Here is a 25045-nt window from a genome sequence, read left to right as displayed (position 1 = left end):
ACTGCAGTGGTTCCCAACCTTTACTGGTGTGTGTTTAATGGTCAGGTAATAGTCTGAATATGGACGAGTGAGCAGATCATTTAAAGAGGGATTATTCTTTTCTAATTGTTTAATTTGAAGGATATTTAGAGGCCTGAGGAGGGGAAAGTTTCCAGTATTTCACAATAAAAAAAAAGCACTACTTATATTATCTCTTTAGTCATTTAGTGCAGTGGTTCCCAACCTGTGGGTCAGGACCCCCAGAGTGGTTGCAACACAAATCTAAAGGGTCGCACGATATTAAAGCATGATGGGGAAGCAGGAAAACATACTTCTGCTACATAAAATCAGGGTAATTTTAAAGGATTTCATGTAATCTTTGCATTTTTCTTGTGAATTTCTTGTGAAAACCTGTAAATCTCTATGTAGGAGTTGTTTTAAGGCATAATAAACCAAAAAAAAGGCCAGAACTACTGATGTAGTGACCTCTATGTTTTGTTGGTCTGGCTCAGTACATTGGATTTGAAATGAAACAGTATATATGAACACTAACTTCCATCTCAATTTTGAAATAGTAGCACAATGACACATTTATACATTTTGTTTGTGCACCAAAAACAGCAACAACAAAAAGAACCTCATATTTTCTTTCTAGCTTGTAATGGGATCCAGCCATGCAGATAGTTTTGGTTTCATTTTCCCCAAGATTTCACATATGTGTCTCAGATTTCTGCCACCACGGAAATACAAAAAAAAAAAAAAAACGAGGTTTGTGCTGCTTAAAACATTTTTAAAAATTCAATAGCAACATCTCTCGCCAGAAACAGTGTCCCCGTTGCTCTGTTTTCATTCATCTCTTGTAAAAAAGTAGCTTCACTGAACACTGTTCAGAGTGAGGTCTGTGGATTATTCACAGCAATCATGACACTGTTTTTTTAAAAAGACATTTCTATTAAATTGTCCACTTTCACTGTGTTGGCAAGGTGGCAGAATCGGAGACAAATATCTTAAAATCTGCCCAAGAAAAAACAACAACTATCTGTCTGGCTAAATACCACTCGGGGCTGAGAGAGAAAAATGTTTTTTCTTGGATTTGTGTGACCCTTTAAGATCCATACTGGCTGAACAACGTGTGAATCGAAGCCCTTTTTTTATGCACATTACACCCAATGTTTGAAGCAGTGAGACAATGACAGGATTATATGGATGAAAACACCCTCACATTAAGCTAGAAATCACCACTTTTGTATCATACTTGCTGCTTAATTTCAGATTCAAAGTGCTGGAGCACAAAAGCCAAACAACAGGAAAAATGTGTCACTGTGTAAATACTTAAAACTGTACTGTAAATTATACCTTTATCATCCTAACAACTAAGAGCAGGAGGGCGAGAAGCATTTGGGGACAACTACAAACCCATTTCATCTTCCCCATCCTCTCTCTCTCTCTCTCTCTCTCTCTCTCTCTTTTGAACATAAACCAGGCAATTTGAGCAGCTGCATCGTACACAAAATGACAAAGAGGCTGCGGATTAACCTGAATCTGTTACAGTGAGGCAGGGTGGTGATGGTGGTGGTAGTGGTGGAGAAGGAGAGTGGATCCGGGATTCAGATCCTATTGGGAAAGCCTCCATAAGAGCCTGTTAGTCACAGTGCGACTCCACCCTGATGCAGACTAGCCAGGGCTGGGTAGACACTTTTGGTCAGGCAAAAAAAAACAAAACACAAGAGACTCAGTGACTACCTCCCTCCCTGCCTGCCTGAAAACCTCCGATGCACCTCTAAACGCATTGGTAAACAAACCGGGTCACAGTTTATCCACTTCCACTGTGAGGCTAAGGAGAAAACAGACGGGACTGAAAAATGCAGGACAAGGACAAGAACCAACAGGGAGAAAGAAAAAAAAAAAAGCAGCAGACAAAGGAGCCTCATCTCGATTTCATTTTACATAATTAGCAAATCAATGCTGTTTAGATTAGTCTTCCATTTCAAGGTCACTGAAGCAAAGTACAACAATGGATAAGAATGAAAGAAAAAGTGAGGGGACTGCATCCTTAACACACACACACACACACACACACACACACACACACACACACACACACACACACACACACATACAATCTCAGGCTAATTACAGCTTTCACAAGAATATAAGACATGTAATCAAACAGGGCTGATTTTTGGAGCTTTGTAATTGATTAATGAGCATGTGTTGGCTTTGAGCGGCTGCGTCTTATAACGCATCAATCACACAGTAACAACAGATGACGTCAAGATGTTTTCTTTAAACTGGATATCGAACATTTTTGACTCAAAAGAAAACAGTTTTTACAAGATATACACATTTTAACAAGTTCTTCAGTAGCCAGAGGGTGGTTTTAAAGAGGTGACATAAGGAAAACAAAAGATAATAAGGAGTTAATCGTTTGTCAGTCATGAAATAACCGAGGTCAGTGAAGGCAACAGTCTGTACAGAAGGGTTTGCTGATGTAAAAGTTGACATCAGAGGCTGTAGGTGTCCTCAGGTAACTCTCCCAGGAGTTCATCCAGGTCATCGTCTGTAAAAAACACACAGACACACATTAGCTAATTAATGTGCCATGAGCAGCTGAGATAAGACATAGATGCAGTTTCAGAATCACTTTTGCAATTGATCAACTTGGTGAATCACCATCAACTGAAAAAAAAAAAAAACATTACAAGAGCTGTTTCAATTGTCTACCCAGACAGCAGGGAAGAGAAATCTACAGATGTTCAGATGACGACGGCGCTTTCTGAAGAGTAGCGCTGAAACCACTCGTCCCTTAATTTAATTTGAGTGAATGAAACCTTTATCGCTCCCCCGAGGGGAATACGCTTTACACAAACAGCACGAAATAAAATCAACAACCATACATGACAGCACATGATATAAAACATAAAAGCGTTGTAAAAAAAGCATCATTTTGGGAAAATCGATAAAAGACATCGAGTTGAGACTATGTGATCAAAGCTTGTTAAGCAGCTGAAGCCCATAAAGGGTTTAGTGGGTCTTCTATGATCATGTGAGCTCAATTCATAGTGTACTGGTCTGTCTTTTTTCCCCCATTTATCTTGTCACCCAGTTCACAACCCTGTCTAGTTTGTTCTTTTTTAAAAAACAGACAATGCTTCCCTCACAACACTGAATATAAAAAGGTCGATATACTCTGAATGAAGGTCTTTTTAAAACAGTGTCAGCATATATAAAACTTCTAAAAACTTTCCTTAAAAAGTAGAGAGGTTGTTGAACCTTTGCAGACCTAGCTTTGGTGTTAGCATTCCTAGTCGATTTGCTATCAACAACAGCGCCCAGGTACCTATACTGCTGTACCCTTTCAACGGTTATGGTGTTCGTAATTACGGAGGACAGAGACGAGTTTCTTTTGAAATCGATGTTCATTTCTTTCGTTTTCTTTGTGTTTAAAAAAATCAATGGGTTATCTGAACACCAGAGGTAGAAATAGTTCATCTCAGCTCTATAAAAATGGTCTCATCGTCGGTTAAAAAGGTCCCATCAGAGCCGCATTATCTGCAGATTTTTATCGTTGTCCAATTATCCTGATGAATAACACAGTCATTGGTTTACAATTTGAAGAGCCAGAGAGAGAGAGTGAGTGAGAGGACGCAACCTTGCGGTACCTCGGTCTGAGTGATGATGACGGATGGCTGTCCTCCATGGACGTACTGTTACCTCTCAGTGAGGAAGTCATATATCCATCCTATGAGGGTCTTATTTACACCCAGCTTCACTGTCAATATATCTGCCTGGACGGTATTAAAAGGCAGATGAGACATCAGCAAACAGTATGTGCACATAAGATGATGGAGGGTTTCCAGGTGTCTGTAATCACATCACACCCTTCTTTGCATCCACTGGTTGCAGATTTTAAGTGAGATAAAACAATTTGTTAAAGCTACTGGTCTAAAATCATTTCAGTCAGAGGTATTTGTCTTTTTCAATGACCTCAGAATTATTTAAGAGTCCAGTGATGCTTGAAAGAGATTAGTGACTAAAAAGGTTTAACTGCTAACAACACTTCCTGTAGCATATTTCTCATCCGTCCCATCAGGACCGGTGGATTTCCTCGTGTTTATCAGGGAGAGGGTGCGCCACACATTTCCTTTGATGTTATATGTAGTGGTGCTCCGTCCTCTTTCCGGTTCCCCCTTGTGGCTCGAGCTGGGATGGTCTATCAGTCTCATGACGTGTAAAAGCAATTAAGTCATTGGCAAACTCTGTTGGTGCAGAGTCGGTCTGCTGTGAGTTCAAGCCGACCGTCGTCTTTATTCCAACGCCTCCCTTGTCGTCGTCGTCGTCGTCCTCGAGTAGCTGCTCCACTTTAAGCTTTGTAGTCCCTCTTTGCTTGGTTTATTTGCATCTATATTTCTCTCTGAGTTAGTTTTCCTGTGCGTCTGTCATTCAATTTAAATGCCTGTTCTTGGATAAGAAGCTTTCTTATATCAGCAGTAACCCAGGGTTTAGTATTTGCATGTGTTTTTATTACATTATCTACACACACAAGTTAATATAGGATGTGACCACCTATGTATACTTGTCTAATATATTCTGTATGATTCATCTATATTCTGTACAATCTGAGCATCCAAACACTCCCGGTCTCACTGTGCTCATCTCACACTTTCACTTAGATCTTGATTTGGGTTTTTCAGTTTGTAATTTCTGTCTGTTAGATGGTTGTTAAAACAGTGTCACGGTCGGATGCAGCTATCGGTTGTTTTCTGGATGTCTTTTAGTGAGCCTTAAAATTGCCGTTGCATAAATCATTAGTTTTTGATCCTCTAGTATCACATTTGAAATATTGCTGATAGTGTGTGGCAGCGTCAATGCTGATGAGCAACCATTAAAGTCAGCCGGTATTATTTTTGGCACCTTTGGGGAGATTCCAGCTTCCAGATCCTGGATGTGCTGGTAAACAGTCTCTGTGGAGTATCGTCATGGCACAACAAAGCCACGTTAAATACAGTTATTGTGTTGACTCTCATTAGTCTAAGATGCTAATTTCTGGCTCATTATCAAGGTTGCATGTTATGACAGTATTAGTTTCAGAGGTATCTTGTCATCATGTGTTATACAGGTAGAAATTTCAACCTACTGGTTTGCACTAGAGGATATCTGAGGGGATCAAAGTCATTAGGATTCATCCTTTGGCAGCCATGAAAATGTCATTACAGCCAATAGTAGTTGAGATATTTGGTTCTGGACCTGTCTTTGAGGAAACGTTACTTGAGTCTTGCCGCTAACATGACTAAAAACACTGAACATCTTTAATGTTTCATATATTTATCAAATGAATACTTTTGAGGTGGATGTTCAATTTGACTTCAGACTCTGCCAACTTGTTGTGAATTATAATGTGCATCTTATTTTATGGACTAGATAATGGGAAAAAAAGAAGAATAGCTTAATCAAAGAATCCAGAACAATGCAATCAGACGCCTCTTTGTCACAGAGCTTATGTTTTGCAGCAGTTCGTTAGGTGTTTGGGGACGGAGGAGAGTCCAATTAATATCTCAGAACAGTATCGGGCACCGTTGTACTTCTACTTAACAAAGAAGTATTTTTATTGAGTTTGACACTCGGTGAAATTAGGATGCGACTCTCTCAACCAGCACTGTTATTACAAATGAAGGGGGGCCCCACCTGCATCCCAGCCCAAGTCCTGAGGTGCCGGCTCTCGGGGGCCTCCGCTGGAGTCGACTCGAGGGTCTGCACGTTTCCCTTCTTCTTGTCCTTCCTCCTCGTCCTCGTCGTCGTCAAACATCAGCTGCATTTGAGAAATCGGCTCCCGGATGACGGCTGGTGACCGAGCAGGTGACTCCTGGATAAAAATTTTTTTAAAAAACAATATTTTGTGGGGGACAGCTGACAGTGTGACACAACATTTTCTGGATGACGGATTTAGTATTCGTTGGAAAGCAATTGTGCTGTTTTTATCTCGTCTCGCTCACCGGGACCAGCGGAGGCAGCTCAGCGGAGGACAGGCTGAATCCGTCGGGGGTGTAGATCCTCAGCAGGTTGTTGGGTGTCACGTTTAGGTAATGGTTGCGATGGGAAGGAGAAAACACACCCACCTGTACGCAGAGCGAGCACAGACTCAGACAAACACCATAAATGGATTTGTAACCAGTATATATATTTTAGGTTAACTGCAGTTATCATCATGGGTGATATTTAATTATAACCTTGTGTGGGAAGTCTTACTTGTTTGAGGAGCAGTACAGCTCCGACCTTCAGCTCCCCCACTCTGTCCTCGAGGAGACGGCGATGAACCGTTCCCTGAATCTCCCCTTGAGTCAGAAATATTGAGAACAGAACAATGAGAGACGGGGCAAACAAAAAACATGTCAAAGATGTACTCTGTGTGTGCTTTTACAACTGAGGAGCTTTCCAAAATAAAATAATTTGACAACTTAACAGAAAATTCTGGCATATTTTAACCTGCTGTTTTACCCACAAACGTGGTCACTGAACTTTGCACTCGCCACCTCCGTTGTGGTGAAAAACTCGTCTAAAAATCATTAAAAACTATTAAAAAGGTTTTGAGTACACACACACACACACACACACACACACACACAATACTTGGAAGTAGATCAATTCATTGTTGGTTTGGCTCTGAATATGAGATTTGTTCCCAATAAGAAAAATATAGAAAAATCGGCAGCCTTGTTCTTTTAGGGCCTTGAGAACTAATAACATAACTCAAAATATCTGCAGAACACAGATTGAGCTGGAGGAGAGTGAAAACGTACCTTAAAACACTTTAGATGATTCTAAACAGCAGGTCTGTTTATTTTCAGTGATTATCTTTAATAATTCTTCTGAAACATTTAGTCTAGTGAAAAATAGAGTAAAATATCCTCTTTCCCCCAGAGTGACACCTTCAAATGACTTATTTTGCTCAACCAACTGTCCTTAAACCTGTGGATAATGACATGAAAATGATAGATAACAGAGAAAAGCAGCAAATCTTCATGTTTGAGAGGCTGGAATCAGAACATTTTGGGTCATTTTTCCTTTAGAAGTAGCCACGTATCAAAACACTTTTGATGAAATTTTCTCCTGATCAATTAGAAATCACACCGCAGGCTGACAGCGGCTTATGAAACAGCTGAATGCTAAAAGCTAAAAAGCTGCAAATCTTCTAGCAGGTGGGAGGCACATTACTGACAGAACAGTCCCTCGTGGTGTCACTAGCACTTAATGCCCACCCACCGCTGATGCCAATCTACCGCAATTGAATCGCTAATAAGCACTTAAGTCTGCTGTTGAGTACGGCATCCACTCCCGAGTGTTGATAATCAGTACACCTCGTGTGGCTGCTCTCTGGGGGCCATGGCAACCGGCTCGGCTTAGAGACGGATCAGACAAAAGGGTAAAAAAAAAGGCTTTAGACGGAGCGAGAGGAGACAGATTCAAAAGACAGAGAGAGGAAGAAAGAGGCTTCGGGCTGTAGGGGCAGGAATGATGTGAAGAGGACTCGGTGTATATATATATGTGTGTGTGTGTGTGTGTGTGTGTGTGTGTGTGTGTGTAATCAAGCATGTTACTATGGCTGAACTCTGCTCTCGTACCATGTGGAGCTCAATCAGGCGAGATCTCAGTGAGCAAATGTTAAATGTGAAGCAAACAGCTCACAGCTTCACCCCTCCATCCTTCTCCTCCTCTTTTACTCACCATCACTTAACACACACACCTCATTATTCTCCTCACTTTGTTTTTCTCTGCCACACTTGTTGTTTATTCTGGAGCCTTGAGTGTTTTTACTTCAAGATATAGTATTTCATTTCCACCTTGTGTGCACTGTTGTTACGCATTTCTACAGCCAACCTGTGCAAGTGTTTTTTACGTGTGTTCGGTACCTGTCGGGTCTTTGAACACGGCCTTGGCGTCGGTGTGTGTGTGGACGATGCTCTTCAGCAGCACGGCCATGTTGGGCACTTTGTTTTTCGCCAGCTGTTTCAGTGCAGCCTGGGTGGAAGACACGAAATAAGATTCTTTACTTCCTGGTGGATCAAAGTGTTGGTTCAGTGAAACATGTAGAAAGCAGAATTATTTCAGGACAACACACACATCGACTTCCACCCACATTACTACAGCATTTAATCATATATCAGATTCATAAGTACAACAACCATTTCTTCTTCATCCATAAATAAATATTCTACATCCACATATTCGCACACTGCAACTAGAAGAGTGTGTCTCCCTTAGAGCCAAGATGGCGGTGAAAATAACAAAACACGAGGATTTATTCATCTCGTATCGTAACTTTAGTGGATCGTAACATATTGGGTATGAAATTAATCTGCAGATGCTCTGGTTCAAGATGAGATCAAACTTCTCTACGGGAGACAAAACGTCGCCAGCAACAGACAGTAAACCTTGTTTTTAGTCTGATGTGCAAAATTCAAAACTGCAGCAGTTGTTGATCATTTGAGGCCCCTACAGACCCGTTAAGAGGAGTCAATGGTGTTAAAAAGCAGGTTTAAAAAGATAAAAATATTATGCTGATGGGTCCACAGATAATAACCATACTCCTGAACTGACGGATGTATTTGTTTCTGTGCTGACAGTGAAATTCATCCAGCAATAACAAACCAGTTTGGTTTCTTCAGTCATTAACACAAGTTCTGATAATTGTTTTAAAGCTCGTGTTTGCAGAATTTGAAATGTCTTTACTTTGGTGCCATCTGGTGATTGTGAAGCAACTGATGGAGAGCCGGTTGACCCAAAGTGAAGAACTCATCAGGAGACCAAGGACATCTTACGCAGGAACATTTATTGAAGCTCGATCGAGGAGGAAAGAGTCAGAGGACGAATAAAAACACTCGATTCTGCGGTCTACTTCCAGACAAGAGTATTTAAACCCTTAAAACCTCCAAATAAGGTTACTCTTTACTCATCTATGCCTCTACTGGGTATTGAACTATAAACAAGACTGATTAAAGTAAACTGAAGTCACGTAGTCGGTACATAGGTCACATGCAATCCATTCTGACTGTCTGCATTAAACACAGCGTATCTCCGCCCGACCTTGGTCGCCATTGGACACAGCCGGCCTTATCAAGACGGCTGCATATCCCAGCCAACCTCAGCAGGCAGAGAGATGAACCGCTGTGAAAGAGACGGGTCATGACCTGCTGCTCCCAGGATAGAAGAGGACAAGAGAATGACCCGGGGAACAAATATTCCCCCCACAGTGATGATATAGAGAATTACTCAGTGCTAGACTAACGCATACTGATACAGATGGCTGCAACGCATAATTATTTCATCGTTTGGTCTATAAAATGTCAGAAAATGGTGAAAATGTCGATCACCGTTTCCTAAAACCAACAGTCCACAACCCAAATATATTCTGTTAAAAGAACAAACTGGAAAATATTCACATTTCAGAAGCTGGAACCAGAGAATTGGACATTTTTTCTCTAAAAAAAAACATCCTCAAAATGATTTAACGGTTGTCAAAATAGTTGGCGTTTCATTTTCTGGAGACAAACTCCTCACTGCAGCTCTAATATTCATATATTTAACTTTAACAGAGGTGTTAAACTGAAAACTACTAGAATACTTTATTCAATTCGAATAAAAACTAGTGATATTTATTAAAAATGTGTCCATATACACCATCTATCAAACACCTTCCACTTTTTGTTTGAAGCATGAGATTTATTCAGGTTTCAGAGATGTATTAATGTTAATAAAAAACAGCAGCAAGCAGTATTTACTTTCAGGCTTTTTTCCCTCGATGCATTGGATGTAACGTGTTGTTGTTCGGTCAACAGGAGTAGGGGGGGGGGGGGGGGGGGGGTGTGTTCATTTGTTTTTTCCTGCAAACAGGGATTTTTTTTTTAGGAAGCTGAGGTGAGTGAGCTTAGCCAGAGTCCCGCCAGCCTGGACTCTGAGTATGTAAGCGGAGCCGCGACGGAAACCGACATGTTTAAGCGCTCGTTAGACAATTGCGAGTCAAAAACACTGGTGAGTTATTAAACAGAAGCCTCTTGTAGTGACACACAGAGAGAGCAGAACAACAGCAGAGTCTCCATTAGAGTGATTGATGAGTGATCGTATGGTTTATAATTACAAACACCTCCGTTACAGCTCTGTCATTTGTCCTGATTACGCCGATAGACCTCCGGCAGCGACACCGAGTCTGTTATTTGAAAAAAAAAATGCTTGACCTAAATAACAAGGTGCTTACTGTGATGCTGGATTTGGAATAAAATAGGGAAACAGTTTGAGTAAGTAAGTTTGTTTGTAATTGAAAAAAAAAAGGAAAAGGATGTGTGACGGTAAAGAGATTTAACCTTTCGAAGCACCATGACCACACTGTACGACTGCAGGAAACACGAGGGGTTTCTCTCGTCCAATCCCATCTCTGCCTTCATCGCCGCCCAGGCGCCGCCGTTGAACTCGTCTTCATCGGTCTGGGAGCTGGAACCCTTTAAAGTCGAGACAAACAAACAGAGTCGGATCGAGATGTTCTGTTGTGTACGCGCTGCGTTTACAGCATAAACATCTTTCTGCTCTGCCTCTGACTGTTACTGTGATTAAAATTCTTTTCACACTGTAGTCTGGAACCACTGCAGCGTCTGGTTTTTTGAAGGTGCAACATCCAGACACAAGAGCGGTGACTGAAAGTAGAGCTGCAACCAGGGTCCAAAATGAACTTATTTTTTACTGGCCATAAAGCTGCATCATGAACTATCTGACTAAAAATAATGACCTCAAGTTTTTAGTTTGCAAAGTCATCTTGCATTACTTTGGCTCATACTTTTCCACACACACTTTACAGAAATATGAACACAGGAGCATAAACTGAATCCAGCATACAGAACATACTGAGTTTATCTTTACCTAACTCATACAGTATGCTCCTACACCTCATCATCAGACATGTGTATGTCACTACCAGGGTGCTGTTGTGTGCGTGCAGAGCCCTCGACACCAGGACCCGTATTTGCACACGTTGGCGGTGCAATAACTTAAAAAGGACCATAAAATTGTTCCTTGCATCCATAGAGTGGTGTGCATGTTAATTTACAGGAGAGTTTGACACCAGAATGGCTCTGGAGGCCCACATAGCTGTAACTGTAATAGATGTTTAAGATTGAAATGCCTTAACGCAGAAAATGCAGCCTCCACTATTTTTTAGACATGCAGCAATATGGAATTACAGAGCCGATAACAATAACAATAATTATAGATTTCTGAGGTTCAAACGTTTGTTGTGGCTGATACAATATAATAACTGATTAACAATCCCTACAATAAAGAATATATTTATTTATTGTAAACTTGTTTATCATTTTAATATGTGGACTAATTAAAATCAGACCGTATCTCCTTATTGACGAGACCCTTGGAATAAGCTTTCATACTGCCAGACTCTACTGTTTATAAAAGCTGCAGTTCTTTAACTGGTTAACAGCTCTGTGCCATCATTCATCTTCTCCTGAGTCGTCGTCCCTCTGCTGGTCAGACTCACTGCTGCAGCTGCTGCTGGTAGAGAGGAGGAGCAGGCTGCCGTCAGCCTAAAGGCTACAAAATTCAACTTATTTTAAGATACTACTTAGCTACTTAGACTCAGTTGTTACATACAGTGAACGTCTGTTTTGAGCTCGTTCATAAGAGTTGACTATTAGCATAACCAGCTCCATATAGCTGTAAAACATAGAGGCTGCAGATGAGAGGGGAGCAGGAGTCGACTGCTGGAAGTCAAAGACGTTGTATTTAAGTTTATGTTCTGTTTGTTCTCTTACTGCCAGATTTTGTTGCACTTACGGCAGCGAGCAGTTGTAGTCGACTCGAGTAAAGTAGAACCTAAAGTCCGTTTCATCCTGTGTGTGTGTGTGTGTGTGTGTGTGTGTGCGTGTGCGTGTGCGTGTAGCTCAGCCTCGCCCTCAAACAGGCACAGACAGAGCAGACAGAGAAGGAGAAGCAAAACTCCCGTTCTCTCCCCACTAGCTCCCATCAGCTGCTCAAAGAAGACAAAGTGTGTGTGTATTGCGATCATCGTGATCATGTACAATCTGATATTCATCATTTAGCAGCGGTGCTGTGCTGCTGTTGACAGTATACAGGGGAAACACTGAAGCACATAAAAAACACAGTGATGTAAACCTATATTATTTAACTTCCACCTGTCTAGTGACCCCAATTTATTTTTCCACCAAATCCAAAATTTACCCACATTTAGCACTTGGTGGGTGTTAATTCTGGACCCTGGCTGCAATAATTAGTCAATCAACAGAAACTTAATCATCTACTATTTTGATAATGAATTTGTTGTTTGACTCATTTTTTAAGAAGAAAATTTCCAAATTCTTGGATTTAGCTTCTCAAATGTGAAAATGCTCTGGTTTCTTTAGTCCTCTATGACACTAGACTGAATGTCTTTGGGTTGTGGACTGTTGGTCGGGATAAAACAAGACATGTTAGGTTGCAGTGAGACATTTTTCATTTTCTAACATGTTACAGACCAAATAATTCATCTATTAATAGAGAAACTAATCAGATTAACCAATAATGAAAATATTCGTTAGTTGCAGCCCTGACTGGAAGCTTCTGTGACACGATGCTTCACCTTGATTATAATTTGCAAAAAGTAATTACATCAGAGATCTGGTTATTGCTTTTTTACAAGATAATAAAATTTATATCAAATTAAATTAATTCGTGTGTTTTTTGTCTCTGAGAGTATTTTTATTACCTGGCTTGGCAACCGGGCCACAGCACCGTGAGCAGGAGTCTGAGGAACAGACACGACTATGTCATCCAGACTTTGACCCTGTGGCTGAAAGAGAAGAATTAAATCAACATTTGGCACCATGATGGAAAAACAAACACATAACCAATAGATTTCTTCGACAGTCATTTCATTAAAGTTTATGACAAAACCGCAGAGCAAAGAGACTTTGTAGATGAGACGATGTGTGATTTGACCGCTCTGAGCTCTACAGCACTTTCATTTCAGGTGAGAAGCAACAAATAGTTAGTGGCGTCAGCGCAATGCAACCAGACAGATCCAGTTCTCATATGAAGGTAATTTCAGATGCATGGCAGAGGGAGTGAACCAGGGCTGGATGAGACTAACCTGCTGTGGCAGGAGTCCAGCGGGGCCAGGGAAGCGTCTGGTCCTGGGCCGATGAGGCTCAGAGCGAGGCCTCTTCTTGGGAAGCTTATTAGAGGCAGATACCAGCTGGACCAGACGATTAGTGAGGACTGGTGTGTGAAGGGGATGTGGGCTCAGAGTTGGGGAGCTCTGGGGCCCTGGAGAAATGGTCTCAAAGAGGCTGCGGGCCTGACGGGAGGGTCCCGGAGTTGCCCACGGTCTCTGTGGCTGCTGAGGCCTGTTTAGTGTCCTAGAAAGAGGGCTGGGGGCCGGGGACGTTGCAGTGAAGCCTGGGAAAACACTAGGACTCTGCGGAGGGGCTGGCAGGTGAGCAGGGCGGGGATTCGGAGATCGTACATGAGCAGCAGAAAAGGTCCGAGGAGGTGGCGTATGACTAGATGAGCCAAACGACTTGTGTGCAGTGCCGAGCTCTCTCAGGCCCCCCGCAGGTGGCCTCTGAGTCCCTCCACAGGCTGGGGGCCGCAACGTTTTAGCTGAAGATACATTCTCAACAGGAGGCGCAGGTGGGGATGGAGCAGGAGGTTGAACCAGGCGGTCACACTCATCCAGGTCCGCCAGGTCGACATCCCAATCATCAAAATCATCCTGAGCCACACTGGGCTTCTGCAGCGTCTCGGTGTTGGGATGACTCTGATGTGATGCCAGATTAGACTGAGAGACATTCAGTGTGGGGAGAGGGGAGGAGGAGTGAGTCTGAGCGGAGGAGGAGAGCTGTCTCAAACCCGGAGCAACAGTTTGTCCAGCAGCAGTGTGCGTGCTGCTCCTTGATGCTGTGCCATTACACGGGGCAGCTGATCTCTCTCCAGTTTGCTGCAGGCAATTTTTCTCCGGCTCTCTGCGAGTAACAGAGGAGGCACGCAGCGCACAGGATGACACAGCAGCTGCCACATCGGCTGGTCCAGACGCTGAGCCCACAGCCCAGTCTGTCCCGAGCAGGTCCTGGGAAACACACACACATACACACACACACACACACACACACACACACACACACACACACAAACAGTGTAAGAGAGGGAGAACAGAAGGAGGATTATTATGTCCCAAAATGAGTTACAGTTGTCTGACAGTTAAGTATCAATTGAAAACAGGTGTGTTAGAGTGTGCTGGGACTCACCTCATCATCGAAGTCCTCGCCAATGCTGAACAGGCCACTTAATTTGCAAGTCTGTAACACAGGTAAAAACACACTCACGAAATGCTCTCACAACATGTTGCAGCAATAAAAGTCCAGATGTCATTTGACACGTGAAATCAGTCTATTAAAATGCAAAAAAAGAGAGAAACGAATCCCAAATCTCTGTGTTATTATCTGTGTGCAGTGACCGTCTAGCTAGCATATGTTAGCTCAGCAGGGATGGCTCACTTACCATCGCTGTCATGAGATATCGCGATGAAAGGCGTATTTGATCAGTTTGGAAAGGTGTATCGAACTTAGCGAGACATTGTATGCCATTCAGTAACACCGTATAAATATAATTTCTTATCCTTTTCGATGTCGTTACTTCCACGAGTAAACGCAGCTAGCCATCGGGCTGGATGAAAACTTTTGCTGCTGCTTGGTACCGCGCCCCCACGTTCAAACACGACGTGATGACGTATGTGATGTTTTTACGAAGAACGTTGAAGCGCAGCGAGATGTTTCACTCCTCGTCACTTCCGCCCCCGCATCACAGATAGTTTAAGATACCTTAAAACTACATCGCTTTCACTTTCATTTTCCTGCTTTCATTTGAAATTAATGAAAATGATTGTCGGTGTAATTTACTTGACGTTTATTTCTTCTATTTTTGGACATATTCACAACAAACTGACAACGTTTTATTAACCTTTAAGCCAACCTTTACCAGGAGGAAAATGGAAATTTGAACAGCTACAAATCCTTGACAACTGCGAAAACTTTCTCTGCTGAGGAAGATCGTGTGATGCGATAAAAAGCCCCAAACCAGCTACCAATGCACCTTGTGGTGAGGTTGTTTTTCCAATGACTTGTTACTTTTTAAATTTCCAGACCATTTATTTTAGTTTGGCAAAGAAAACTAGGTTAATCTGTTGCTTTAATCTATCAGAATCTCGTCGGCTGTAAATCCTGAAGAACGAATAAAAAAGATGTACCAGTATGATGTGAAGTAAGATGTGAAGGGTGAATAGTTTTATTTCTAAATATAGGCCTAGATTAATTTAGTGTATTGTTTCCCTATAACAGTTTCCTCCACCCTTCTCCATCAGCTTAAACTGCCTTCCTCTACATAACTGTTATTTCACTTATAGCCTACTTTTGCATAATCTTTTGCTGCTTGTCGCATTTTAACTGGAAATACATGAAATTTAAAACGCTCCCATAATGCTATTTACTCATTCTGTCCTTCAACTTTCAACAACTGACTTTGAACCATATTTAACATATAATGTATGTAGCAGTTGACACTATTTTTTACCTGTAATAATACTTGACGTTTCACATGATAATTTCTTCAGATCATCTATAAACTAAGAAGAGATGGAGTCTATCTTGTCATCTCCTGGTTCTTTGGTTTACATGGCTTTTTTGGAGAGATAATGTCGAATAAATAGCCTACTGCCATCTAGTGGTCATTTTGTAAAATACAAGTATCAGTTTGCATTCTGATCTATTAATAATTTGTGCTGGACTTATCTTTGGTCAACAACCTTGTGACTGTGTCCACACAGAGAGGGCGTAAGATTTGGAGGTGTGCTTGTAAGATTTTACATCAAAGTGAAACAAGACTGATATCAGTTATGAATCTTTTTATTTGACCTCTCCTTGGACCTCTGTGACTCACTGCACTTACAGTGAAGGGTGAGTAAACACTGTATGCTGACATTTCTCTGAACAGTGCTGCCCATTTCTTCAGAAGAGACACCATGCTGCTTTACGGAGGTTCATGTATGGACTTTTCAGCTCTGATGGAACAGGAAATGGCATAAAACTATTTACTTTTTAACCTGCGTTCTCTGTACAACTTGCTAAAGGTTTACTTTGTCCTTTGCTCACTTTAAGGTGCCATGTCAAGGGAAACATTTCCGTTCTCTTCTACCTCATTGCGCTCGCTGAGACTGGAGCAAGAGTTCCAAGACTGGGAGGATGCACGGCGGGCGGTAGCCCATAGGAGAGCCATGAGCAGGGCTCCGTTGCCCAGGGCCCCCAGGCCTCCACCCAGACAGCAGCGGCTCCAGGAGGTCCGCGCCCCTCCGCCCCAGATCCGGTGCAGAGATGTGGCCGTCCACAACACGTTCATGTGTGGGGACATGAAAGGAGTGTATGCGGTGCTGAAGGACCCTGGAATGGTCAACGCCCTGATGGAGACGGTGCATGAGGAGATGGTGTGGGCTCCAGAGATGGGTATGAGTTCCTGACTACATAAATGCTATCGATGCTTTTGTCCTTACTTCCCTGACAACCTTTTTGTTCTTCTGTCAGGCATGTGGACGCTGAGCTCGAAGGTGAAACAGACTTCAGCTTTACGTCTGGCTGCCAGCAGAGGACACACAGGATGTGTGGAGGAGCTGCTGTTCCGCGGGGCCGAGGTGAACGACGACCCCGGAGGCAACACCGCCCTCCATGACGCCTGTATAGGCGGTCACGACGTCTGCGTCCAGGTGCTGCTCTCTCATGGAGCAGATCCTGAAGTGTTGGCCGCAGATGGCAGCGCTCCTCTTCACCTCTGCACATCTGCTCAGTCATTCCAGTGAGTGGTAAAGGAGCCATTTCTACTCCATTAATGTCAATATTCTGTTCTCTATTAGGACCAATTTCACCATAGGGGTAACTGAAATTTGGTTTCAGCTTAATCTTCTCTTAAACAAGTGATTTCCACTATTGTAGCAATAAAAAGTGTGTTATTAAGACTTAATTTTCTTAAAACAATACAAATGGTCTGCCTGAAGTGTAAGAACCTTCAATTTTCTACTAGTTTTAAGGCAGTAATGTCTTCTGACTCAGTATAAATGTGACATTTTTGGAGCGTAGATAGCTGATGTTGGTATAATCAGACTATGTGAATTGTCTCCCAGGTGTGCTAAGCTGCTTTTAGAAGGTGGTGCAGAGGTCAATGTGAGAAACAAGGAGTCCAGGCTCACACCTCTGCACGTCGCCGCTCGGCGAGGCCTTGAGGAGCACGTGGAGCTCTTCCTCTCCCACGGAGCAGACGTTTTAGCCACAAACCAAGAGGGAGAGACCCCTCTGAACGCTGCATGCGGCGGGGCAGAGAGGCTGTCTGAGGCGGGCCGCTATCTCCGTGTGATTCAAAAGCTGCTGGATGCCGGAGCTAACCCCCGAACTGCGGGCAGGAAGCAGCACACCCCCCTGCACAACGCCTGCTCAAACTGCTGCCACAGGATTGTAGATGTCCTCTTGCAGCATGGAGCCAAGGCAGACGTCGCCAACTGTGCAGGATACACGCCAATGGACTGTCTGTTGCAGGTAGTAGATAATAAGGGCTGGGTGGATATCAAGGGAGCAACAAAGTGAAGTTTAGTATTCTAAAGTCAGTCATCCAGTAGAGATAAAGTTTCAGCTCCGGCAGTGAGATAAACACTTTTCTGCTCTGCTTTAAGGTGGTTGAAGATTACCCGGACCAGCAACCTGAAGCAATAGCACGGTCCCTCCTGAACCACGGAGCCAAGCCTGTTTCACCAAAGGTTAGCTAAAATAATCACACTGAGAGCCTGTGGTGGTACAGATACATGGCAAACAGGTTCACAGGAAAATGAAATAATGTGAAAGAAACAGTTGAAATCTTCTGCTGAGTTTATTAAAAATACAACATTTTGGTCATGGACCTTTATCACGGCATCGAATTCACAACATAAAACAACCAAATCTTTACACCAGGCTGCAAGAACCAATCAGTTACCGCATTAATAATTGATTAAAACCATTCTAATATGAAACAAACAATATGTAAAAATCTGTGGAATAGACAAGAAAATAGGCGATTTTTTTATCAACAAGATAAGTTCAAATAGGGGATATGAGAGGCAGATCAGTTAATAACCAGTCCAAGTTATTATTCGACCAGGAAATATCCTTTAAGAAAAATAGAACTGAAAGTGAAAGTGAAAACTTAGTAAATAGTCCAAGGTTACACAACATCTGGCCAATATTTAAACACACTGATAATGAAAGCAAATGTAGAAATAGTGGAGACAACTGTTAAGGGAAATATAATAATAAAACGTGGTACACACACACACACACAAAAGGTTTTTGTTAAGTCAGATAGTCAAGATAGTAAAGACTCTTTTTTCCTTCTTTAATCTTCTTTATATATCTATTCTCAGTCACCTTTTGTAAGAAAATTCAAGTTGGATGGTATGAATTGGACATTTTCGAACTTCTTTCTCTCCTCTCTACAGATGCTGAAGCAGTGTGTCCTCTCTATTTCCACTTTGGAGGTGATGCTGAACTCGTACACATCCGTCCCTCCCTGTGAATGGATGGACTCTCTGTCTGAGGAGATATACGAGGTGAGCTCTCCGCAGTGTTACGACGTCTTTTTTCCCATTTTGTTCTCTGTTCTGTCTCATGTTCATAGTGTTTGTGGGTTTGTTTGTTTTTTTTTTCTTCCCCCACCTCAGGATCACCCGTTTTTCTTTGACTTGGTACGTCAGCGAAGCGGTCAGCCTCGCTCTCTGCAGCATCTCTGTCGCTGCGCTTTACGGCAGCACTTGGGAGCCGGGTGCTACTCAGCGGTCAGTAAACTGGATATTCCCGGCTCTGTGAAGGATTATCTGCTGCTGTGTAATGATGGGACGCTCCAGTAAATTGATTTTTTTTTTATTGCATACATTAACAACAACAGGATGGTGCTTGCAGTCTACTTTAGATGACAATAATTTGTTTCTGTTGTTTTCTCATTTTTTAACTTGTTTTTGTCAGCTTTGAAATGCTTTTAACTGTGTATGTTTGGACGATGTCTAAGTGAAGTGAATCAGGAGACTTTTGTTTCTGGAGTTTCTTCAAGAAGACACAAATAAAAACAACATTACCTCCTACTGGATTATTAATTATGTATTTTTAAATGTATTTATTTCTCCAGGATTAGCTGGTTGGTGCTATTGTCAATTTCAGCAGTAAAGTGTCTGCACAAAAATATTAATGTTCTATAAAAAATTCATCAAAAATAAACATTGTTTGAATTACTCTATATACACAAATGTAATATCATATCTTGCATCTGATATGCTTTTGTAATTGCTCACTTTTCATACGAGTAAATGTTGTACTAAAAGCAGTGCTGGAAGTTAATTTACTCAAGTACTGTACTTCTGTACTTGAGTATTTCCATTTTATGCTACTTACAGTATATTTCTACGATAATTCAGAGGATAATATTGAACTTTTTACTCCTCTGTATTTATTTCACAGTTACAGCTACTAGTTACTCACCAGATTAAGATTTTAAACACAAAGCATATAGTATGATTCCTTTAGTACATATCTTATGACATGAAATAAAAATAATGGTAATAATATATATAATACTTACAGTATATTTCTATTTTTCCACAATTCAGAGGTTAGAATTGTATTTTTTACTACATTTCTTTTACTTTCTAGTTATGTACCAGATTCAGCCAGATACCATACCAGATCTGAAACACAAAAGATCACTTTAGTACATATTTTATAACATGAAATAACAATAACGGTAACAATAATAGTAATAATGTATATAATAGTTACAGTATATTTCTATTTTACCACAATTCAGAGGAAAATGTTCTTTTTACCCTACTATATTTATTTCACAGTTACAGTTACTTACCAGATTAAGACTTGAAATACAACACATATGATCATTTTAGAACTTTTTTTTAACAAAAGATAAAAATTGTGGTAATAATAATATAATAGTAATAATTAAAATAAGTTGTATCTCAACAAGCAACAACATAAAAATGCTGCTTACACATGGAGAATATTGCTTTATTGTAATATAAAATAACAACACTGCCATTCTGTCTGTATAATGAAAACTTTCTGCTTACATTTTACTAATAATATTTGTACTTTTACTTAAAGTCCTTCACTCCAACATATGTTTTTCTTCTTGTTCCTGCAGTTGAATTTTTGAGTTTCACTGCAGAATGATGTATGCGCAGAGTTTGACACTTTCATCTGCTGAAAGTGGAAATTTTCTCTGAGCTCATTGAAAATCTAATTGTTAGTTGTGGACCTACAATCATGATTTGTAACATCACAACTAGTTTGGAAACCAATCCTGGTCCAATATTCAACTTACACAAGTGTGAACTTGAAGCCTCCAGTGCACAAACACTGACAATGGACTTAACAGTGAGGTAAGAGTCGTTTTGTGATCAGCAGTTAAACTAATAATTAAAGTAGATGCCATTTTAAGGATTTTAAAGTGTTAATTATACCTTTTTTGTGGAAAAAACATATCAGACACACATTATTATCCCAAGCAGAGTATTTATCTATATCATAATACATGTCTAGAGGGGATCTTTAAGTGAATGCAAACTTTTACTTGTAATGGATTGTTTTTACATTGTGAAATTGCTAATTTTATGTTCTTCCACCAATGTTAAAAATACGGTTTGAGATTAATTTTAAAATATAGCCCTAACAAGTGGCCAGAATAAACTGTGTGAATGTCCAACATATATCATGGATATAATGTATGATTTGTGCAAACAGAAAACAATTCCATTGCTAGTAATCAGACCCTTAACCCTGTGACCAGCCTGGTAAACAATGGTGGAAAGTAACTAAGTGTTGTACTTAATACAGTTTTGAGGTACTTGTACTTTGAGTATTTCCATTTGATGCTACTTTATACTTCTACTCCACTACATTTCAGAGGAAAATATTGTACTTCCTACTCCACTACATTTATTTGACAGCCTTGGTTACTCTTCAGATGAAGATTTGACACAATGGATAATAAAACAAGCTTTTAAAATATAACACATCGTTAAAGATGAAACCAGTGGTTTCCAACCTTTTTGGCTTTTGACGTCTTACAAAAAGCAGTGTGCAGTCGGGGTCACATTTCAGACGTCTATGAGTTGTTAACAGCTCCACCAAAAAGTGATTTTTCCCTCTAAACTTCTCACATATGCTTTAATTTCAACAAATGTTCAAATGATCCAATATTTCACCAATAATTGAAGATTAGAGAAAAAGTCCAAAAACTGAAAACAGATTTGTGTATCAGAACTTTGTTTTTTCTTCTTTCCTCTCCCATTAATCATCTCACGACCCCTCAGATTTATCTGGTGACCCTTTGGAGGGGCCCTGACCCCTAGGTTGGGAACCACTGGACTAAACTTGCTAACTGTATATAAAGTAGTTGAAACTAGCTTCACCTCCAGCAGCTACAACAGTAACATGCTGCTCTAACACTGATGCTTCAGTATTAATAATCTAATGATGTCATATATAATAATATATCAGTCAGAGGGACCAAACCACTACTTTTACTGCAATACTTTAACTACATCGAGCTCATAATACTTATGTACTTTTACTTAAGTAGGATTTTAAAAGCAGGACTTTGACTTGTGATACAGTATTTGTACATTTCTGGTACTTTTACTTAAGTAAAGGATCTGAATACTTCTTCCACCACTGCTGGTAAATGCACACATATAGACAAACTATTACACTATTATTACGGTGGATGTACAATGATGATGATGATGAGGAGCAACAGGCGTGTCTCATTTCCAAAACAAGCCCCCCCCCCCCCTCCCTCCTCCTCCCACCTCTCTCACAGCCCGGTGATGACGTCACGTCGCCTCGTCGCCTCTGTGTTTATTACGGTATGTGGTTTTTAAGGAGCAGCTGCTAACTAGCATCGAGGCTCGCCTTCAAACATGCTCTGATTTCACAGCTGGCAGGTAAGAGTAATTAATCTCCACACACCGACGATACACAGACATCCTAGCGACCCCCGTGTTCATTTTTCAAAACTGCTGCGACAAAACAACCGAGCAGTGAGAGTCGTAAACAACAACCGAAGGTCGTTTTTTTTTTCTAGCTAGCAACGGTAGGCTGGTTAGCTCGCAAGCTAACTTAGCTCGCTAACTCTGAATTAACTCCATAACAAGTAAGCAGTACACCGTGCTAGCTTGCATAACGAGTGCCATTTTGTGTAAAAGATTAAATGTCGTGTATAAAGGCAAACATGACGGAGAGAAAACAGTGTTGACATGGTCGTGTGTAGCTTGGACATAGCTTCACTGCTACAATAAACAGCTGTTGACCAGCCCTGATAGCTGCTGCGGCTCTGATGAATAACTTTCATCCCGAAGTAATGACCTTTCCTCTTGCTAATATTACCCTTTTTTTTAACCCTTAGGCGATGTTAAAGCATCTACATACACCGTTAAGTAGCCGTTGAACTTTACAACACTGCTTTGTAGTTTGTTTTTATGTAAAGATTAAAGTAAATGTGAAGAAACCTGAGGGTGATGTAAACTGTTATGCAAAGCAGCCTTGCCCTGATTTGTTGGGGCTTTCACTGCTGCAAGTTCAGAGCTTTTCTTAAGCTTTTAAGAACCAAAGTTTACATCCTCTTTTGTTTTCTACTGTCATCATGTAGGCGACGGGAGGGGTGGGGACATATGGACAAAATCATCTCTCATGGTAGCTATATGCAATCAAACAGTGTGATATTAATATATACAGAAAATTAATTGGCAATTATTTTCATAGTCGATGAACTCATCATTCTTCTTCAAGTAAAAATACCAAACACTGGCTAGGACCAGCCTCTCAACTGTGAGGATTTGTTTTCTTTGTCTCACTTGTTAGTAAGCTGAATATCTTTGGGTTTTGAACAGTTTGTTGGACAAAACAAGATCATTTGCAGCCCTAATAATATGATGCTCTAGTTAATTTCCTGTAAATCAACTGAAAAACAGATCAGAACAGTTTGTAGATATAATAACCAGATATGAATGTATGTTTTTGGGTATTCCAGCTATTTTTCTAGCTATTAGTCACACTTATGCAAAAAATCCTGCAAGTCCAATATTTTCATAAAGCAGCCCTGCTCACTTATTACCATATTGTTCACAATAACCTAAAGCAACTAGAAACAATAAAAGGGCAGACACCACAGTGTAAACAGTAATGCAGAATCTCCAAGGGTTGATAAATTTATATTGTGTCATGGTGCACAGTGTTATATCCCCCAGCTCTACCATGTAGTGAGTGGAAAAACAAAATATGAGCCAGTTATTGAAGATAAAATTGAAAGAAGTGATATTAGATCAGCTGAAGAGTAGACATCATCATTTGTAAAACAAAGAATGCATGTTAATTGTGGTGATTTTGTGAAAAGCCAGAAATACAAATGCGCTTGAGGGCCCTTAACACTGTGTTTAATTCTGCTTAAATGTTTTGCTTTGTCTTGCCTTTGAATTACATCTTTTTCGTGTCATGTTCTCCAGGTTTGGAGGACAGAGATGGCAGTGTGTGCACTGACCATGTTGGACGGGATGGAGGAGGAGGTAATGGCAGCAGGCGGCGTGCTGCTCTTGGTCCTGGCCCTTGTTTTGGCTTGGCTCTCGACCCACGTGGCGGATCGGGGAGACCACATACTGGGCACCATCCTCACTGTGGGCGCTCACGCCTCTCTCATCAGACTGGGAGGCCACGACAGCTACAGTGGAGGGTCTCCCAGCACTGATACGCCTGAACAACAGACTCCTCCGCCTTCGCAGGAGAACAAGCCGGACGACGGCGAGCCGGGGACTGAGAGAGGAGAGAGCGAAGGGACGGGGGAGGGAGCTGAGGGGGTCAGGACAGATCTACTGCTGGACATAAGGAGCAAACAACTGCAGGCTGGAAGACTACATACTTCTGACGAGGAGGATGATGAGGTCGATGAGGAGGAGGAGGAGGATGATGAGGAGCTGGAGGAGGAAGATAAAAAGATTATAAAGCATATCCCAGTGTTGTCCAGCAGCATCTCCACCACCACCACCACCACTACTACCACTTCAATTTCTGTCCGTCTGAAGTTTTTAAATGACACAGAGGAGGTAGCTGTTGTGAAGCCACAGGATACAGTGGCAGTGCTGAAAAGGTTAGTAAAACAACCTCAAATATTGATTTTTAGATGTCGAACATAAATCTGCAATATGTCTTTTACCTCATTCTTTCTCTCCTCTTTTCCAGTAAATACTTCTCAGGGCGGGAGCATCAAATAAAACTCATCTATCAAGGCCAGTTGCTGCAGGATCCGAAGAGAACTCTCTTATCCCTAAACATCACACACAACAGCGTGATCCACTGCCACATCTCCCAGGCCCTGCACGAGGCCAGCCCAGAGGAAGGGGCTCAGTCTGGGGCAGGAGCTGGAGCCGGGTCAGGAGTGTCCGGAGGATTCAGGGCTGCAGGTGTCGCCATTAGCACCAGCAGCCTGGTGGTGCCTGTGTTTGTGGTGATACTGGCTGTGGTTTGGTACTTCCGCATCAACTACAGGCAGTTCTTCACCGCCCCTGCGACCATCTCCCTCGTGGGAGTCACTGTGTTCTTCAGCTTTCTGATATTCGGGATGCACAGCCGCTGAAAAAAAAGGCGGAGAGGGCTTACAGCTGAATGTTGTGAGGTGAAAATAAAAATAACTATAGCGGCGGGTGGCGTCTGGAGAGATGGACTTATCAAAAGGGGCCTCGTTGCAGATGCCGCAGCTGATTGGATTCCTGCAGTGTGTGTAGGAGGTTAGGTGAGCCAGTTTGTGCATGTAACAAAAAAAAAAAAACAACAACAGATGAGTGATTGTACAGTATGTGTGGGGGTCAACAAAAATCTGAGTTCAGCCTAAACTGAATCATAATTTAGCTTCTCTTCAAACATGACTTAGTGGTTCACACCATGTG

The 25045-nt window shown here is 41.5% G+C and overlaps 3 protein-coding genes across 8 annotated transcripts; 2 read left to right on the top strand and 1 right to left on the bottom strand.

Annotated features, from left to right (window-relative positions):
• Positions 1-1896: 1896 nt before the first annotated feature.
• hrob (homologous recombination factor with OB-fold) lies at positions 1897-14731 on the bottom strand. 2 transcript variants are annotated; one of them, XR_010924231.1, is made up of 11 exons: positions 14533-14731; positions 14280-14330; positions 13124-14101; positions 12740-12823; positions 10335-10469; positions 7887-7995; positions 6226-6311; positions 5973-6095; positions 5665-5842; positions 2070-2539; positions 1897-2031 (listed from the first exon to the last, which is right to left on the bottom strand). XR_010924231.1 is itself a non-coding variant. In XM_067570532.1 (10 exons), the coding sequence occupies exons 1-10, from the start codon at positions 14542-14544 to the stop codon at positions 2484-2486; spliced, it is 1812 nt and encodes a 603-aa protein (XP_067426633.1). In that variant the 5' UTR covers positions 14545-14731; the 3' UTR covers positions 1897-2483. The 2 variants fall into 2 exon arrangements, 1 of the variants encoding a protein (XP_067426633.1); XM_067570532.1 differs by having other exon boundaries at positions 1897-2539.
• asb16 (ankyrin repeat and SOCS box containing 16) lies at positions 14264-19180 on the top strand. Of its 4 annotated transcripts, XM_067570542.1 has the most exons (8): positions 14829-15129; positions 15232-15291; positions 16185-16526; positions 16605-16872; positions 17198-17606; positions 17741-17824; positions 18542-18652; positions 18764-19180. In XM_067570542.1, the coding sequence occupies exons 3-8, from the start codon at positions 16190-16192 to the stop codon at positions 18947-18949; spliced, it is 1395 nt and encodes a 464-aa protein (XP_067426643.1). In that variant the 5' UTR covers positions 14829-15129; positions 15232-15291; positions 16185-16189; the 3' UTR covers positions 18950-19180. The 4 variants fall into 4 exon arrangements, with proteins under 4 accessions (XP_067426640.1, XP_067426643.1, XP_067426642.1 ...); XM_067570539.1 differs by lacking the exons at positions 14829-15129; positions 15232-15291 and adding an exon at positions 14264-14341; XM_067570541.1 differs by lacking the exon at positions 15232-15291.
• A 2745-nt stretch (positions 19181-21925) lies between these two features.
• tmub2 (transmembrane and ubiquitin-like domain containing 2) lies at positions 21926-24933 on the top strand. Of its 2 annotated transcripts, none has more exons than XM_067571400.1 (3): positions 21926-22054; positions 23612-24249; positions 24342-24933. In XM_067571400.1, exons 2-3 carry the CDS (start codon positions 23627-23629, stop codon positions 24733-24735), a joined length of 1017 nt encoding a protein of 338 aa, XP_067427501.1. In that variant the 5' UTR covers positions 21926-22054; positions 23612-23626; the 3' UTR covers positions 24736-24933. The 2 variants fall into 2 exon arrangements, with proteins under 2 accessions (XP_067427501.1, XP_067427500.1); XM_067571399.1 differs by lacking the exon at positions 21926-22054 and adding an exon at positions 22328-22467.
• Positions 24934-25045: the final 112 nt, after the last annotated feature.

This window comes from Thunnus thynnus, chromosome 17 (genome assembly GCF_963924715.1).
Source record: "Thunnus thynnus chromosome 17, fThuThy2.1, whole genome shotgun sequence".
Taxonomy (NCBI): domain Eukaryota; kingdom Metazoa; phylum Chordata; class Actinopteri; order Scombriformes; family Scombridae; genus Thunnus; species Thunnus thynnus.
The sequence above is the reverse complement of the archived record's forward strand: the minus strand, read 5'-3'. Positions and strand labels throughout refer to the sequence as shown.

What these genes read in the sequence shown, in the direction of transcription:
- asb16 (XM_067570539.1), top strand. Translation starts at nt 14,302, where the DNA reads ATGCTGAACAGGCCACTTAATTTGCAAGTCTGTAACACAG. An exon ending in TTTGCAAGTCTGTAACACAG is followed by an intron (nt 14,342 to 16,184) that starts GTAAAAACACAC and finishes GCTCACTTTAAG; the next exon opens with GTGCCATGTCAAGGGAAACA. An exon ending in CAATGGACTGTCTGTTGCAG is followed by an intron (nt 17,607 to 17,740) that starts GTAGTAGATAAT and finishes CTCTGCTTTAAG; the next exon opens with GTGGTTGAAGATTACCCGGA.
- hrob (XM_067570532.1), bottom strand. An exon ending in GCGAGGACTTCGATGATGAG is followed by an intron (nt 14,102 to 14,279) that starts GTGAGTCCCAGC and finishes TGTGTTTCCCAG; the next exon opens with GACCTGCTCGGGACAGACTG. An exon ending in TGGTCATGGTGCTTCGAAAG is followed by an intron (nt 7,996 to 10,334) that starts GTTAAATCTCTT and finishes TCTTCCACCCAG; the next exon opens with GCTGCACTGAAACAGCTGGC.
- tmub2 (XM_067571399.1), top strand. Translation starts at nt 22,447, where the DNA reads ATGAATAACTTTCATCCCGAA. An exon ending in TGAATAACTTTCATCCCGAA is followed by an intron (nt 22,468 to 23,611) that starts GTAATGACCTTT and finishes CATGTTCTCCAG; the next exon opens with GTTTGGAGGACAGAGATGGC. An exon ending in ACAGTGGCAGTGCTGAAAAG is followed by an intron (nt 24,250 to 24,341) that starts GTTAGTAAAACA and finishes CCTCTTTTCCAG; the next exon opens with TAAATACTTCTCAGGGCGGG.